Source organism: Piliocolobus tephrosceles, chromosome 14 (assembly GCF_002776525.5).
Source record: "Piliocolobus tephrosceles isolate RC106 chromosome 14, ASM277652v3, whole genome shotgun sequence".
Taxonomy (NCBI): domain Eukaryota; kingdom Metazoa; phylum Chordata; class Mammalia; order Primates; family Cercopithecidae; genus Piliocolobus; species Piliocolobus tephrosceles.
Genome location: NC_045447.1, coordinates 62,577,950 through 62,592,895, shown reverse-complemented (window position 1 = coordinate 62,592,895; position 14,946 = coordinate 62,577,950). Strand labels below are relative to the sequence as shown.

The 14,946-nt window shown below is 35.6% G+C and overlaps 1 protein-coding gene across 5 annotated transcripts in view; it reads left to right on the top strand.

Annotated features, from left to right (window-relative positions):
* Nucleotides 1-14,946, top strand: part of CNTLN (centlein) — a 365,382-nt gene that overhangs the window by 202,545 nt on the left and 147,891 nt on the right. For all 5 annotated transcript variants that reach the window (XM_026453873.1, XM_023197173.3, XM_026453874.2 and 2 more), the window contains exons 11-12: nucleotides 903-1,024; nucleotides 2,387-2,506. In XM_026453873.1, coding sequence (XP_026309658.1) covers nucleotides 903-1,024; nucleotides 2,387-2,506 — 242 coding nt within the window. The remainder of the gene's footprint in view (nucleotides 1-902; nucleotides 1,025-2,386; nucleotides 2,507-14,946) is intronic.

The window sequence follows — 14,946 nt, the reverse complement described above, 5'->3', positions numbered from 1 at the left end:
AGGCTGACATGGGAAGATTGCCTGAGCCCAGGAGTTTGAGACTGCATTGAGCTTTGAAATCCAACCTGGGCCACAGAGGGAAGCCCTGTTTCCAGAAAAATAAAAATAAATAAAAACGTAGTTGACTATAATTGTCTAACCTAGGTATTGACACAACAAAGTAATGTTTGGATGTCTTGGTTTACAACCTCTTTAAGAGTTGTAAGCCTAGCTTTCCCTTTCCAATTCTTCATGGTACAACCCCAGAAGGTTAAACTATGCTCCTTCTAACATAGGTCCAATCTCATTTTCTTCCTTATGTGTAATCCTTGTATCTTAGTACATGTTAATTATGAATTCATGTGCTAAATAATTGTTCTTACTCTGATTAATGTCCTTATACATATAATTTTCTTTTTCAGCATGAGGTTTTATCTATACATAAACCATGATTATTTTGTTAAAGTGCAAATATAATTATATTTATTATATATTATATTTTTTAATTTATATATATTATATATTTATAATATATAATTATATTTGCACTTTAACAAAATAATCATGGTTTATGTATAGATAAAACCTCATGCTGAAAAAGAAAATAATTAAAAATATGTAAGATAGGCTTATGAATGTATGTTAGTTAACAACAGGGAAAGGAGTGAAACTATCTTAATGGTAAAATTTTGAAATTATGTGAGCAGCTTAAAAAATTCATTGACTGAGTTGAATTTATCAAGCAAATGTATTCTGCGACTAGAGGAATTCTTTTTTCTGCTTAGATACATATTACGGATTCATTCAAGTTTACACACTATTTTCTTTCACATTTTGTATTTAGATGGGTAACCTTTTATTTGAAACATTGTATTAATACTTTCTTCAAACCTATATATACTTGCTTTTTTTGTGTTCTACAGAGCCAAGAAAATGATGAGCTAAGAGATGCCCATGAAAAACGCAAGGAAAGGCTACAGATGTTACAGACCAACTACAGAGCAGTAAAAGAGCAATTAAAACAGTGGGAAGAAGGCAGTGGCATGTGAGTTACATAGCTCATAAAGGCATATCCCTAAATATTAAATGGAATGGAGTAGCATTATATAGGTGTCTTAATGGCTTTTGTTTGATTTTAAAGAAATTATTTGGTAGTCAAATCTTTATTGTGAATTTTTAAATGGAGAAGATAACAAATTAAAACAGAGGAATGTGTTGGTAATAACTATAAATTTTCCTCACATTTGCAGATATCATTAGCAGCCAATGATTATGAGTTATTGTACACATTTTTAATATCAGGGGAATAACTTAAAAGTATGTGATTTAAAGCAAAAATGGTTAATATCCATGTGACTGAAAAAATTGCTTTCAAATAAATAAAATACTGGTGTTAAAATGTTTATAATGCCCAAAGTGTTTAAATTTTAATGTAAAGACTAGAGAAATATGAAATTCACACATATAGTTAACTATCTTAAAACTACTTCAACCTAGTATGCAATTTGAAGATCTTTACTATCCATCAGTTTGTTCTCCAGCTTATCTGAATGAATTGGCGGTCTCAGTTCAGTTGCTCTGAACAGGTGTTCAGATCTTGGTTAGTCGTAAGTGGCTCCCCTGTTAACAGTATCAACAGAGGGCAAAGGACTGAATGAGTACAGAAAATCTACTACCGTCTCATCTTTTGAGATGGATCCTTTAGGGCAATGTTGATGATACACATTGGTCTGTTCTGTAGAGAAATAGTGTTTCTAAATTGGCCAGTACAGCACTTTTACAAAATAAAAATGAAGAATTTGTTTTATGTTCAGAAAATGAAAAGTAAAGGGCATTTGGCATCACTTGTAGATAATTGTCACATCTAATTTTTTTCTTTGATGAGTGGAAGTGTTTCATATCACTTGCCAGTAAAGCAGTGATAAAGCAGTTTGTCCTAGTTTTATCCTCTGTTCACCTGACTTTAATCATTAGAAGAGTGAAATCTACTTTCTGACATATTCACTGGTAATAGTTTTTTTTTTTTTTTTTTTTTTTAAAGATAAGGGCACTATACCACATTCTTCTTGGTTAGCAGCAAATTCCAGATGAGTTGGTGCGGGGAGGACCATTAAAATTCTACAATATCTATTTTTATTACTACTAGACTGAATGGGAGCAATAGACCTTAGAATATCATGTGTCTGCTTAAAAGTTTGCTTTCCATACTAGCAGTTTAGCTTCAAAAAATTATGATAGAGAGTTTTGATTTCTACATGCTTAGGTTTTAGGAAATTCAATCAATAAATGGTGAACTCGAGTTAGAAATTTGGTCAATAGATATTTTTAAATTTTAAGGAATGTATAAAATAATTTTTATTGCACTTCAGACATGTTAGTAAAAAAAGCAACTTTGTTTTGAAAATAGGACTGAAATCGGGAAAATAAAGAGAGCAGATCCCCAACAACTTCGACAAGAAGATTCTGATGCTGTGTGGAATGAACTGGCATATTTCAAAAGGGAAAACCAGGAGCTAATGATTCAAAAGTGAGTTTCATTTTTAACAATATGGACTTAGATGAAATATTTGGGAGAAATTATTGTGTGGCTTAAAGGCCATTAAAGAAACTTTAACTTTATAAAATTTGAAATAATCTGATTTTTGCCAATAAAAGTAAAGAAAAAAAGACTAGCTTTTAAAAATATATATGTATTATGCAATAACAAGTTGCACAGTTGCTAGCTCTAACAGAAACTGTATAATATGATCTAGGGATTGTGTTAATTAGTGTGGCTCTCATCTGTTGGAGGTGTCGCTCTTCATTAGCCTGTATTTTAGACACTGCCATGCTTCATTTTTGGAATGAGGTGGAGAGGGGATAACCTACCCAGCCATCCTTGTTTGATCTCCCAGATACATACGCAATGCAGAATGCCTGAGCTCTCTTGGTTCCCTGCCCTGTCCTGCTAATCCCAGCTGAGCTCATTATGGTGTAGCCTTGCTGCTACTCTTGGAGCTGGAGCTGTCCAAGCTAATTACTGGTAGCAGCAGAACTGCCTGTTAAGGGTCTGGTGTGGATCTGCTAACATGGTCCTTGGTAGTGACCTGCAGAAGACACGAGGGAATTGCCTTCTTTCTTGCTGTGCACTGCCTGTCCTTTGGGCTTACTGCTGATTTTTCCACATAGGTCTTTTAGCTGCCCTAAGTATAAAACTTGATGAAGGATATTCATGTTTTAGAAAACATACAGTTGGTTGCTTGATCTTATAATTCACAGGCTATTATATTCAGCCTGGCAAATAAAGAACATTTATTTATTTATTTTTAAGACTAAAAGGAGTTAGACCAATATAATTAACCTCTTCTGCTACTTAACTATTTCTTCATTTAGAGTTAATTTCTGACAGTCAGGCATACAGCTTTATAAAGCCTAGATGTCTTTTAGGTTGCTAGAATTTAGCCTCATTATGACATAATGTAATTAAATGTCACTGAATTTTCTTAGGTGTAAATGAGAAGCTTATTTTGTATACTATATGATAACACGTATAACTTTTGTTTACAGCCTTTTCTGTGTAATGATAAACTTTTGAGGAAATGACCAGACCATATGAGATTTAAATGTTGTATACTCCGATTTACCTCTTAAAGTGCAGTGTATTAGTTCTAAATATTTGATGCTATAATGAAGTCTATCTGGAAAACTATTTTATAAACTCATAGATTTGTCCCAGAGGCATTTCCTAATAATTTCAGTAGCTTTATTGAAATATAACTCACAAGTCATACAATTCACTTATATAAAGTATACAATTCACTGGTATATTCAGAGCTGTACCATCCATTATCACGTCTATTTTAGAACAGTTTTATCACCCCCCTACTCTCCCCACCAAAGCCCACATGAGTTTGTTGTCACTCCCCAACCCTCCCATCCATCCTGCCCAGCCCTAGGAAACTACTAATCTTCTTCCCGTGTTTATAGATTTGCATATTCTAGACATTTCTTATAAATGGTATCATTTAATATGTGGTCCTAGACTACCTTCTTTCACCTAGCATAATGTTTTCAAGGTTCATCCATGTTGTAAATGTATCAGTGCTTTATCTGATGATCTTTAATGACCTTTCTGTCTCTAAAAAAGAAAGTAATTTTGAATGAAGTGAATTAGTTGAGAGACCTAATCTAACTATTCAAGAAAATTTAGGAAGGATTACCTATAAGTGATTCATTTGGAGTTTATTTTATTCGTTAATGAAATAGAACTAAAGAAAAAGTAATGAGGCCTTTTTAAAATTAGAGAAGTCAGAATCCTGGTCTGTTCACTCAGCAATATTTGCACTTTACGAATAGCTCCTTGAATTAAATGCCAAGACATTATTAAAGTGTGGACCTTTTCCCTAAAATATGTTGATATTCCCTAATGTGATAGCAATTTGTGAAATAGTTATTTTTTAGATCAGTCTTAATTTAGTAACAGGTAATGAAAAAAATTTTAAAAGAATGCTAAAGAATTGAATAAACTTTAATGTAAGCTTTTTGGGGGAGGGTTGCATTATTTTGTGAAACATTTATTCAGGTAACAAATGTGTTTGAGTGCTGTGTAGTACTCAGTCGGCTAGGTCAATGAAATGAGAGCACCAGACAGACTTTCTACTCTCAGGGAACTTACATGGAAACATGTTTAGTATGAAACATTATTAATGAAATGTGATGTTAAAAATAAATGTCGGCCAGGCACGGTGGCTCACGCCTGTAATCCCAGCACTTTGGGAGGCCGAGACAGGCAGATCACAAGGTCAGGAAATCGAGACAGTCCTGGCTAACACGGTGAAACCCCGTCTCTACTAAAAATAGAAAAAATTAGCCGGGTGTGGTGGCAGGCGCCTGTAGACCCAGCTACTTGGGAGGCTGAGGCAGGAGAATGGCGTGAACCCAGGAGGCGGAGCTTGCAGTGAGCCGAGATTGCGCCACCGCACTCCAGCCAGGGAGACAGAGCAAAAGACTCCGTTTCAAAAAAAAAAGTCAAAAATGTTAAAAACATGCAAAAAGTGTCATGATAAAACAATCAGGCATTAAATATCAGTGCTATAGTCATTCAAGTTTGTTTTGAGGCCAGAAATTTTTTAATGTTGTATGTAGTATGTTGAATGTTTAATGTGCAGTTTTACGAGTTATAACATATATATAAATTTGAGTAACTACCACTACAATCAGTATATCAAATAGTTCTATCATCTCAAAAAATTTCCTTATCCTGCCCCTTTGTAGTCAAATCCTCCCACCGCCACTAATACCTGATTTGTTCTCCTTCCCTGTAGCTTTGCCTTTTTCAGACTGTCATATGCAAAGAATCATACAGGCTGTAACTTTCTGAGACTGGCTTCTTTCCACATAACGTCTTTGAGATTCATTTAGCTTGGTTAATCTAGTATGTTTCTTTTTATTGCTAAATGATACTCCATTTTATGGATGGGCCACCTTATCCATCTATTGAAGAACATTTGGGTTTTTTCTAGTCTTTTGTAATTATGAATATAGCTGCTATAGACAGGTTTTTGTGTGAACATAACTTTTTTATGTTTTAAGGGAAGTGCCCAGGAGCTGTATTGTATTCTGGAGATTGCCCTTTCATTCTCTTACCTGTGTCTTTTGAATGGCAAAAGTTTTTAATTTTTATGAAATCCAGTTTCAAACCATATCATTTTTAAATTTTACATTCCTAGTGTATGGATGTTTTGCAGGCTGACATTTTATCTTGCATTATTGATAGTTAAAGTCTTCCATGTTATTATTTATATTGTTTGTTTCCTTTGTTTCCCATTTACTTCCTTCGTATGGGTTACTTAAGCTTTTTTTTAGAATTTCATTTTATTTTTTCTATCGAGTTTTTGACTGTATCTTTCTGAATAGTTTTTTTTTAGTATTTGCTCTTGATATTATGTTATACATACATACCTTATTACAGTCTACTGGTGTCAACATTTTATTACTTTAAGTGGAATCTAGAAACCCTGTTTTCTTTTACATACCTTTACCCTTCCCCATTATAATATAGTTATCTCAAATACTTTCTCTAATTACATTGAGAACCTCATCACATGACATGATAGGTTTTGCTTCAACTGTCAAACATAATTTTAAACCACAAAATATGGGTAGTCTCTTATGTTTACCCATAAGAGATAAATAATTTATGTATGGGTAAATGTAATAGAGGTATTATTTATCCTTTCTGCTGTCTTCATTGCTAACCGTCCAAGTTTCTTCTTTTATAATTTTCTTTCAGTTTGAAGAACTTCCTTTAGAATTATTAAAATAGGTTGGCTGGCAGGAAATTCTCTGTTTTCTTTTAAAATATCTTGATTTCTCCTTCATTGTTTGTATTAGTCTGTTTTCACAGTATAAAGAAATACATAAGACTGGATAATTTATAAAGGAAAGAGATTTAATTGACTCACAGTTTCACATGGCTGGGGAGGCCTCAGGAAACTTACAATCATGGTGAAAGGTGAAAGGGAAGCAAGGACCTTCTTCATGTGGTGGCAGGAGAGAGAAGAGTGAGAAGTGAAGGGGGAAGAGTCCCATATAAAACCATCCAGATCTCACTAGCATGAGAACATACCAGCATGAGCTCTCACTAGCATGAGAACAGCATGAGAACTGCCCCCATGATCCAATCACCTCCCATTAGGTCTCTCCCTGAGCACATGGGGATTATGGGAATTACAGTTCAAGATGAGATTTGGGTGGGGACACAGCTAAACCATATCACTACTGAATGGTATTTTCACTGTATGTAGAATTATAACTTAGCAATTGTTTTTCTTCAGCACTTGAAAAATTTGCTCCTTCCTTTTGGCCTCTGTTGTTTCTGATGCAGCATGCACTATTGAGTCTTTGTTCCACTACTGGTAATGCATCATTCTGTTTACTTGCTTTCAATCATTTTTCCTTTTTCTTTACTCTTCAGAAGTTTGGTGATAACATGTCTTGGCATGGATTTGTTTGGATTTATCCTATTTGGGTTTCTATTTCCTGAATCCCTAGGTTTGTGACTTTTGTCAAATTTGGGAAATTTTTGTCATTTCTTTAAATCCTTTTTAAACCCTACATTTCTTTTCCTTTGACAGTTCTAATGACATAAATGCCAGATCTTTTATTATTGTCCTACAGGTCACAGAGAGTCTCTTCAATTTATTTTTCAGCCTTTCAGTCTAATTTTGTCTCAGTTATTCAGATTTGGTAATTTCTATGGTGTCTTCAAGTTTGCTGATTGTCTCTTCTCTCATGAGCTCATGTAGCAAGTTTTTAATTTTGGCTATTGTAATTTTTAGTTCTAAAATTTCCATTGGGTTCTTCTTTGTGTATAATTCTTTATTTGCTTACAGTTTCTATTTAATTTATTTTAAGAGTGTTATTTAATGGTTCACTGGAACATTTTAATTATGACTGCCTTAAAGTTCTTGTCAAGTAATTCTGACATATGTGTTATATCATGGTGGTGGCATCCTTTGAGTATAATTTCATCCTTTGATGATAGATTTTTCTCGTACTTGGTATGATGAATTATTTTTTAATTGTCTCCTGGACATTTGGACTAGAGATGTTTCTCAACATACCTTGGGTTATGTCCGGATAAATCCATCGTAAGTTGAAAATATCATAGGTCAAAAACATTGCTGGGCACAGTGGCTCACGCCTGTAATCCCAGTACTTTGGGAGGCTTAGGCGGGCAGATCACTTGAGGTCAGGGCTTTGAGACCAGCCTGGACAACATGGTGAAACCCCATCTGTATTAAAAATACAAAGATTAGCCAGGCGTGGTGGCGCATGCCTGTAATCCCAGCTACTCAGGAGGCTGAGGCGGGAGAATCGCTTGAACCTGGGAGGTGGAGGTTGTAGTGAACCGAGATCATGCCATTGCACTCCAACCTGGGTCTGGGTGACAGAGTAAGACTCTGTCTCAAAAAAAAAAAAAAAAAAAGAAAGAAAGAAAAGAAAAGAAAATGTATTGAATACATGTAAACTACCAGACATCATAGCTTAGCCTAGACGACCTTAAAATTCTCAGAACACTTACATTAGTTTACAGTTGGGCAAAATTATCTAATGCAAACCCATTTTATTTTATTTTATTTATATATATATTTTGAGACAGAGTCTCGCTCTGTCACTCAGACTGGAGTGCAGTGGTACCATCTTGGCTCACTGCAACCTCTGCCTCCCGGGTTCAAGGGATTCTCCTGCCTCAGCCTCCTAAGTAGCTGGGGCTACAGAAGCTAGCCACCACTTCTGGCTATTTTTTGTATTTTTAGCAGAAATGGGGTTTCACCATGTTGGCCAGTCTGGTATTGAACTCCTGACCTCAAGTGATCTGCCTGCCTCCACCTCCCAAAGTGCTGGGATTACAGGCATGAGCCACTGTGCCTGGCCAAAATCCATTGTACTGAATATCTCATATGTTACTTATCGCCAGCCTGGGGAAAGATCAGAATTCAAAATTTGAAGTACGTTAAACTTGCGAAAGCTTTACACCATCATAAAGTTGAAAAATCGTTAAGGAGAAGCATTGTAAGTCAGTGATTATCTGTATTATATTTTGAGACTCTGGGTCTTATTTAAATCTTTTATTTTAACAGGCCTCTGATGATATCATGCCTGAGGGAAAAGGTCACCTCAATACTACTAGGAAAAGGTGGGAGCCTTACTCCTCCCTTTTACCTCTTAACTTTTCCTCTGCTGATATTGCATTGAGAGAGTATGAAGGGGTTACTGCTTAGTGTTGGTGAAAGAACAGGCTTCTCACTCTGCTTTCTTTTTTTCTATTTGTTTTTGAGACGGAGTCTTGGTCTGTCACCCAGGCTGGATTACAGTGGAGTGATTTTGGCTCACTGCAGCCTCCACCTCCCAGGTTCAAGTAATCTCCTGCCTCAGCCTCCCGAGTAGCTGGGATTATAGGCGTGCACCACCATGCCCAGCAAATTTTTGTATTTTCCATAGAGACGGGATTTCACCATGTTGTCCCGACTGGTCTCGAGCTCTGACCTCAAGTGATCCACCCGCCTTGGCCTCCCAAAGTGCTGGGATTACAGGTGTGAGCCACCATGCCTGGCCCTCAGTCTGCTTTCATTGACAGAGTGCTTTTTGTTTTGTTTTTCCCCTCAGTTGATTATGGTTGGAGTAGGGTGGGCATGGTGAGCAGGGTTTTTGTTTTACTGGTCCTCCCCTTTCCTGGTCCTTTGGCTAGAGAGAGTAGGCTTTCCTTGAAGCATTTTTTGTTTGTGTTCACTGGCACTTCTAGGTGGTGAGTTTCTCTGGGAACTAGTTTGGGTATGTAGGAGGAAAGAAGAAAACTCAAGAAACTCACCATTGTGAGTCACTTCTCTAATGTTGTTCCTCTTCTCCTGAGCTCCATATTCTATCCTTTTCCCTGCTTTTCAAAGTCTCATGTTTATTTTATTATTTTCTGGGTTTTTATAATTAATTAGCAGGAGGAATAGAGATAAATACATCTACTCCTTGTTGGGAAACAGAAGTTTCAGCTTGTTTTTCTATGGGCCAGGCAGTCTTACTTTTGAGTAATTCATTAATATCTAGTTTCATACTCAGTCTTAACTATTTAAGTAATAAATTTACCCCTTTTTCTGTAGTAATAAGTTTCTTTTAAATGTAAGGTTAGAATCTACAAATAAAGGATATACTATTAATACTACCTTTAAACTGAATTTAAATAGTACTTCCAAATCCAATTTTAAAAGTTAACTTTTAAAGACTTTTATAAAACATTGTATGGCAACTGTACATCAATTTACAAAATGTGGTTAAAAATATAATGCTACCACTGACTGAGATTATAGAGTTTCTTCCGTTGAGTATGGTCAGAAATATTAGTTGCTGCTATTGCATGAGAATCTGAGAACTTAAAAAACTTACATGGAATATAGTTCCTATAATATTTCATTTATATTTATAAGATATATTTATTGTATCATAACTATATTTTAATAAAAAGACCAAGAACTTAGTAATCTGTGAACTGATAAATTGGCTGATTCCTTCAGTATTTAATGAGCATTCATGTGTTCATTTATTCATTCATTCAGTATTTAAACAATATAATTCAGAGCCAGGCACTAACTAGGGGCTGAACATACAGTAAAGATTAATAGTTTCAAGCTCTAGGAAGACTTAATTTAAGTAGGGGTATCTGCCATTTGCTAGTGAGGTGAAACCACTCTTTGGAAGCTAGATAGTAAGAGGCAAGCTTTCAGAAATGGCAGCAGGCTTAGTCAGCTTTCTCACTCAGTTGAAGTTGTTGCCTTACCGATGCTAAATCAGATGGAGTAGCCAACAGAATCCAACATATGCTGCTATTCTCCCAAGTGAAAGTATTAGTAAAAAAAAATTTGTGTATATTCTTTCAGAATGGTGATATAAAACTATAATAAGGGGCTCAAGTACAGCAGAAAATTAAGCTTTTCTAATCCAGCAAATTATATATTACACATTGTCAACCACAGTTGCATGTTCTTGCTAGGAATCCTGGGTGTGCTGACATTCATTGTGTATTTTCTGTGTCCTTGGCTAAATAAATCAGAAATGTACAGTGGTTTTAGTAATAGGTCTTTCTATAGTAATCTGTAGCCTATGTAAAATGCTTCAGCTGGGTACTTTTCTAGGCACAGGTAAACAGAGAGAAATAATATGTTACCCCTTTTATCAGGTCCTCATAACCTAATAGAGAAGACAAGCAAGAGTGTGATTAAAAGCCATAATAGAATATTAGGGACACAAGGCAGGAAAAGCTGTATTCTGCTTGTGAGTGGAAAAAGAGCTAAAGGAAATATCTTTCTGATATAACAAAATGCCGTAGACTGGGTGGCTTAACAGACATGTATTTCTCATAGTTTTGGAGGCTGAGAAATTCAAGATCATGGTGCCAGTGGATTAGGTTCCTGATGAGGGCTCTCTTCCTGGCTTGTAGATGGCTGCCTTCTCAGTGTATTATCACATTTCAGATTTCTCGTCTTAAAAAGCCACTCAAACCATCATGAGGACCCCTTTCTATCCCTGATTGCTATTCAAAGTCCCCATCTCCAACTGTCATTACATTAGGGGTTAGAGTTTCAGCTGAGTTCAAATCTGATGTATGAACACAGTTATAGCTGACTGACATATGTCATATATAACACATGTGTCACATACGGATTTTAAGGGGACCTGATTAAGTCCATAGCAATCAATATTTTAGACTATGATTTAAGGATAATTAAAGCAAGGACAGAAAAAGTCTAGGTAAATTGTTAAATAACCAGCAGGTAACTAAAGGATACTTGTTCAAATCCTTGCCAGTATATGAAAAAGCTGATCACACTCTCTTTAAAACAAATTTTTTCTTCAACACTTTGGCACTGTCTCTTCTGGTTTTATCTCTGTACCTCTGGCCACCTATTCACATTCTCCATTGCTACCTTTTCCCCTGAAATCAGCTGTTTACTGTTGCAGTATTTTTGAACTTTGTCATAAGCATTCTCTGTACTTCATTTGCGTATTTGCCTATGACAGTCTTATCTATCATCCCCTGATTTTAGTCATTTCTTGCCAATTGACTTTCAGACGTGTGTATCTAGTATAGACCCCTCTTTCTGAACTGCAGCTAAGTATGTCCAAATGTCTACACAACATCTCCTTTTAGATGTCTCACTGAGATTCAACATGTTTGAAACCAAATTCATGGTCTCCAAATTTATTCCCGTCCATTATTCTAAATCTTAATAAATGGTATTATATAATCTGTCCATTTCCTCAAACCAGAAACCTAGGGTGTTACAAGTTTATTTATTGTTTTTTTTCTGAGGCCTCCCCTCACTGAAGTCCATACTAAGCCTTCATATTTCACATCACAAACATCCTTAGTATGTATCTGATTTCTTTCCATCCTCACTGTTAAGCCCTTATTCATACCACCACCATTCCCTAGTGAACTCGAATAAACTCATAAACATCTGCATCCACTCTTATCTCTTCATATCTATTTGCAACGGTGCTGCAGATTGACCTTTTAAACTATAGTTCTGAGAATGTCTCTTATCTGTTTAAAAACATTTGGTATCTTTCCATTGCTCTTTAAACAAATCTGAGTTCATTATATAACACACTTTTGAATATCAGCCCCCCCCTTTTTTTTTTTTTTACAATTTTTGCTTTCCCTTTTGTTTCATATCTAAAAATAAGTATGAGAATGCAAAATATTTGCACAGAATTACTAATGTTTTCCTAGTTGATACTGAGAATTCTGGTAAGTTTGTCAATGAAGGCAGTTGAGCTGGAGTCAGTAGTAAAGGGGTTTTGAATTCATAATCCAAAAACTTCCATTTTATTTTATAGAAGTAGGAAATTTTACCCCCATATGTTATAAGTAGATACATCTTCTTTATTTCAATGATCTTTCGGTCATTTTTCCTTAATGATAAAATGTTAGCTACAGATCAGTGGCATAACTCAGATTGGAGTACTTCTTCTCTTTGGGGTTAAATATTAAATATGTGTTGGCCATAGTTTTAAAGAATATCCTATAAAATCAATAATAATTGCTTAAGTAGCTAAAATCAAAATATTATCCTAGGAAAGTTCAGCCATTTTTTTTTTCCTCTGCAAAGCAAGACTCCCAGTCTTCTCAAGCTAGAATATAATTTTCTTTTTTTTTTGGTATGTAGAAATGAAGATTTTAGGAACTGCATTTCTCTGAGATGGAAATAAAATGCTTAGCAAAAAATGTCTGCCAGTGATGACATATTTTGAAAACAAATGTATTCTCAGGTAACCATTAACAATGTATAAATTTCACATTAGTTGTATTTTAAAGCATACAGTTCCGTGGCATTTAGTGCATTCACAGTGTTGTTTAGCAGTGAACTTTAATTCAAAAGCGTTTTCATCACCACTGAAGGAGACCCCATTCCCATTAACCAATCAGTCTCTGTCTCCCCATTTGTCCCTTCTTCCAATTGCTGGCAACCGCTAATCTGCCTTCTGTTTCTACTCCTTTCCTGGACATATATACTATGGATTTACCTATTTTGAAGATATGAAGAATTCCTGTGACTAAATAAGAAAAGGACAGTCAACACAATAGAAAAATGAGCAAAATACTTGGACAGGTATTTCACATAAGAGGACATCCAGGCCGGGCGCAGTGGCTCACGCCTGTAATCCCAGCACTGTAGGAGGCCGAGACCGGTGGATCACGAGGTCAGGAAATCAAGACCATCCTGGCTAACACGGTGAAACCCCGTCTCTACTAAAAATACAAAAAAAAAAAAAAAAAAAAAAAATCAGTCAGGTGTGGTGGTGGGCGCCTGTAGTCCCAGCTATTCAGGAGAATGGTGTGAACCCGGGAGGTGGAGCTTGCAGTGAGCTGAGATCTCGCCACTGCACTCCAGCCTGGGTGGACAGAGTGAGACTCCGTCTCAAAAAAAAAAAAAAAAAAAACAAAGAGGACATCCAGATGACCAATAAGCATACGAAAAAGTGTTCATCTTGATGTGTCTTCTTTTTCTAAGTTTTAAATTGGAAGCTTACATTATTATGGATATTTCTTTTTTCCAATTTAAGTATTGTGTGTTGCAATATAGATATCCATCTAAGGATCGCTTTTGCTGTGCTTTACAGATTTTGAAATGTATTTTAAATTTTTCTAAGTTCAAAATATGTCCTAATTCCTCTTGGATTCTTCTTTGAAAGTAGAATTATTTAGAAGCATTATAGAAAAATGTTGTTCAGTGAAACTTGTTAAAATTTGGTACAGAAGACTGTTCCAGACCATCATCATAGGTAGGGACCACTGCAATTGGATTTTGCAGTTGAGGAGAAAATTGGACTCAACTCCTAATACAGCATGGGTAAGTGGGAATTTATAGCTAAGGTGGAGGAGGCCACTGGATTGGAAAATTACTGAGGAAACATCGGGGATAAGGGAGATTCTGGCTAAACTGACCTTGTCAGGATTTTGACTGAAGACAGGCCAGGGTGATCAGATACTATCTAGGATTTGGTGGAGGATGAGGAACCCAATTAGATATCAACCTTGATTTATATATTGTGGTGGAAGAGATTGTTGCTAAACTGACTTAGTGGAGTTTATTGCTAAAACTGGATTTTACAAGGAAGTGCACAGATGGGCTTAGGAGAGGGTTTAGGAGTGTGACTAAAGATTGGTTAAGCAGAGCCTCTTTGTCAGAAATAGGTTCTTTACTTTCAAATATTTTTGGATTTTGCAGACATCCTCCTGGTATTTATTTTTAATTTTATTATTCTATTGTGGTCATAGAAGATGCTTTGCATAATTTTAAAATGATTTTAGCTTTATTGAGAATTGTTTTATGGCCCAGCATGTGGTCTTACCTTGGTGAATGTTCTATGGCACTTGAAAAGAATGTTTGTTTTGCTGTTCTTGGGTATGGAGTATTTTATAAACATTCAGTTAGGTAAAGCTTTTTGATAGTGTTTTTCAGATGTTCTGTATCCTTACTTATGTCTGTCCACTTTTCCCATCAATTACTGAGAGAGGTGTGTTAAAATCTCAGTTTAAATATTTTCAGTTTTTTAAAACACTTTTTTAGCACAGGTTTAGAGTATCATTTACTAGAGGCTTATTTATCTCTACTCATTAGAATGACCCTTCTGTGTTCTCTATTGAATGCCTTTGATGTTCACCTAAGATTCTCTCTTCTCTGACTGGTCACAACTCAAATGTATCCCAATCCTGTGTGGGAAATATTCTGGGAATATTCTGTTTATAGCTCCTGTTGTTCTTTGCCTGGCCTTGTGTTTCATACTATGATGCAAAAAAATTAAAAAAAGATTAGCCACATACTCAAAGGAATTCTTATGCAGATTTCTTTAGCTCTTTTCCACTGTAGATTCCTCCTCACTGGGTAGTATGCCTCACAAATTCTGGCTGTTTTAGACTTCCTAAACTCT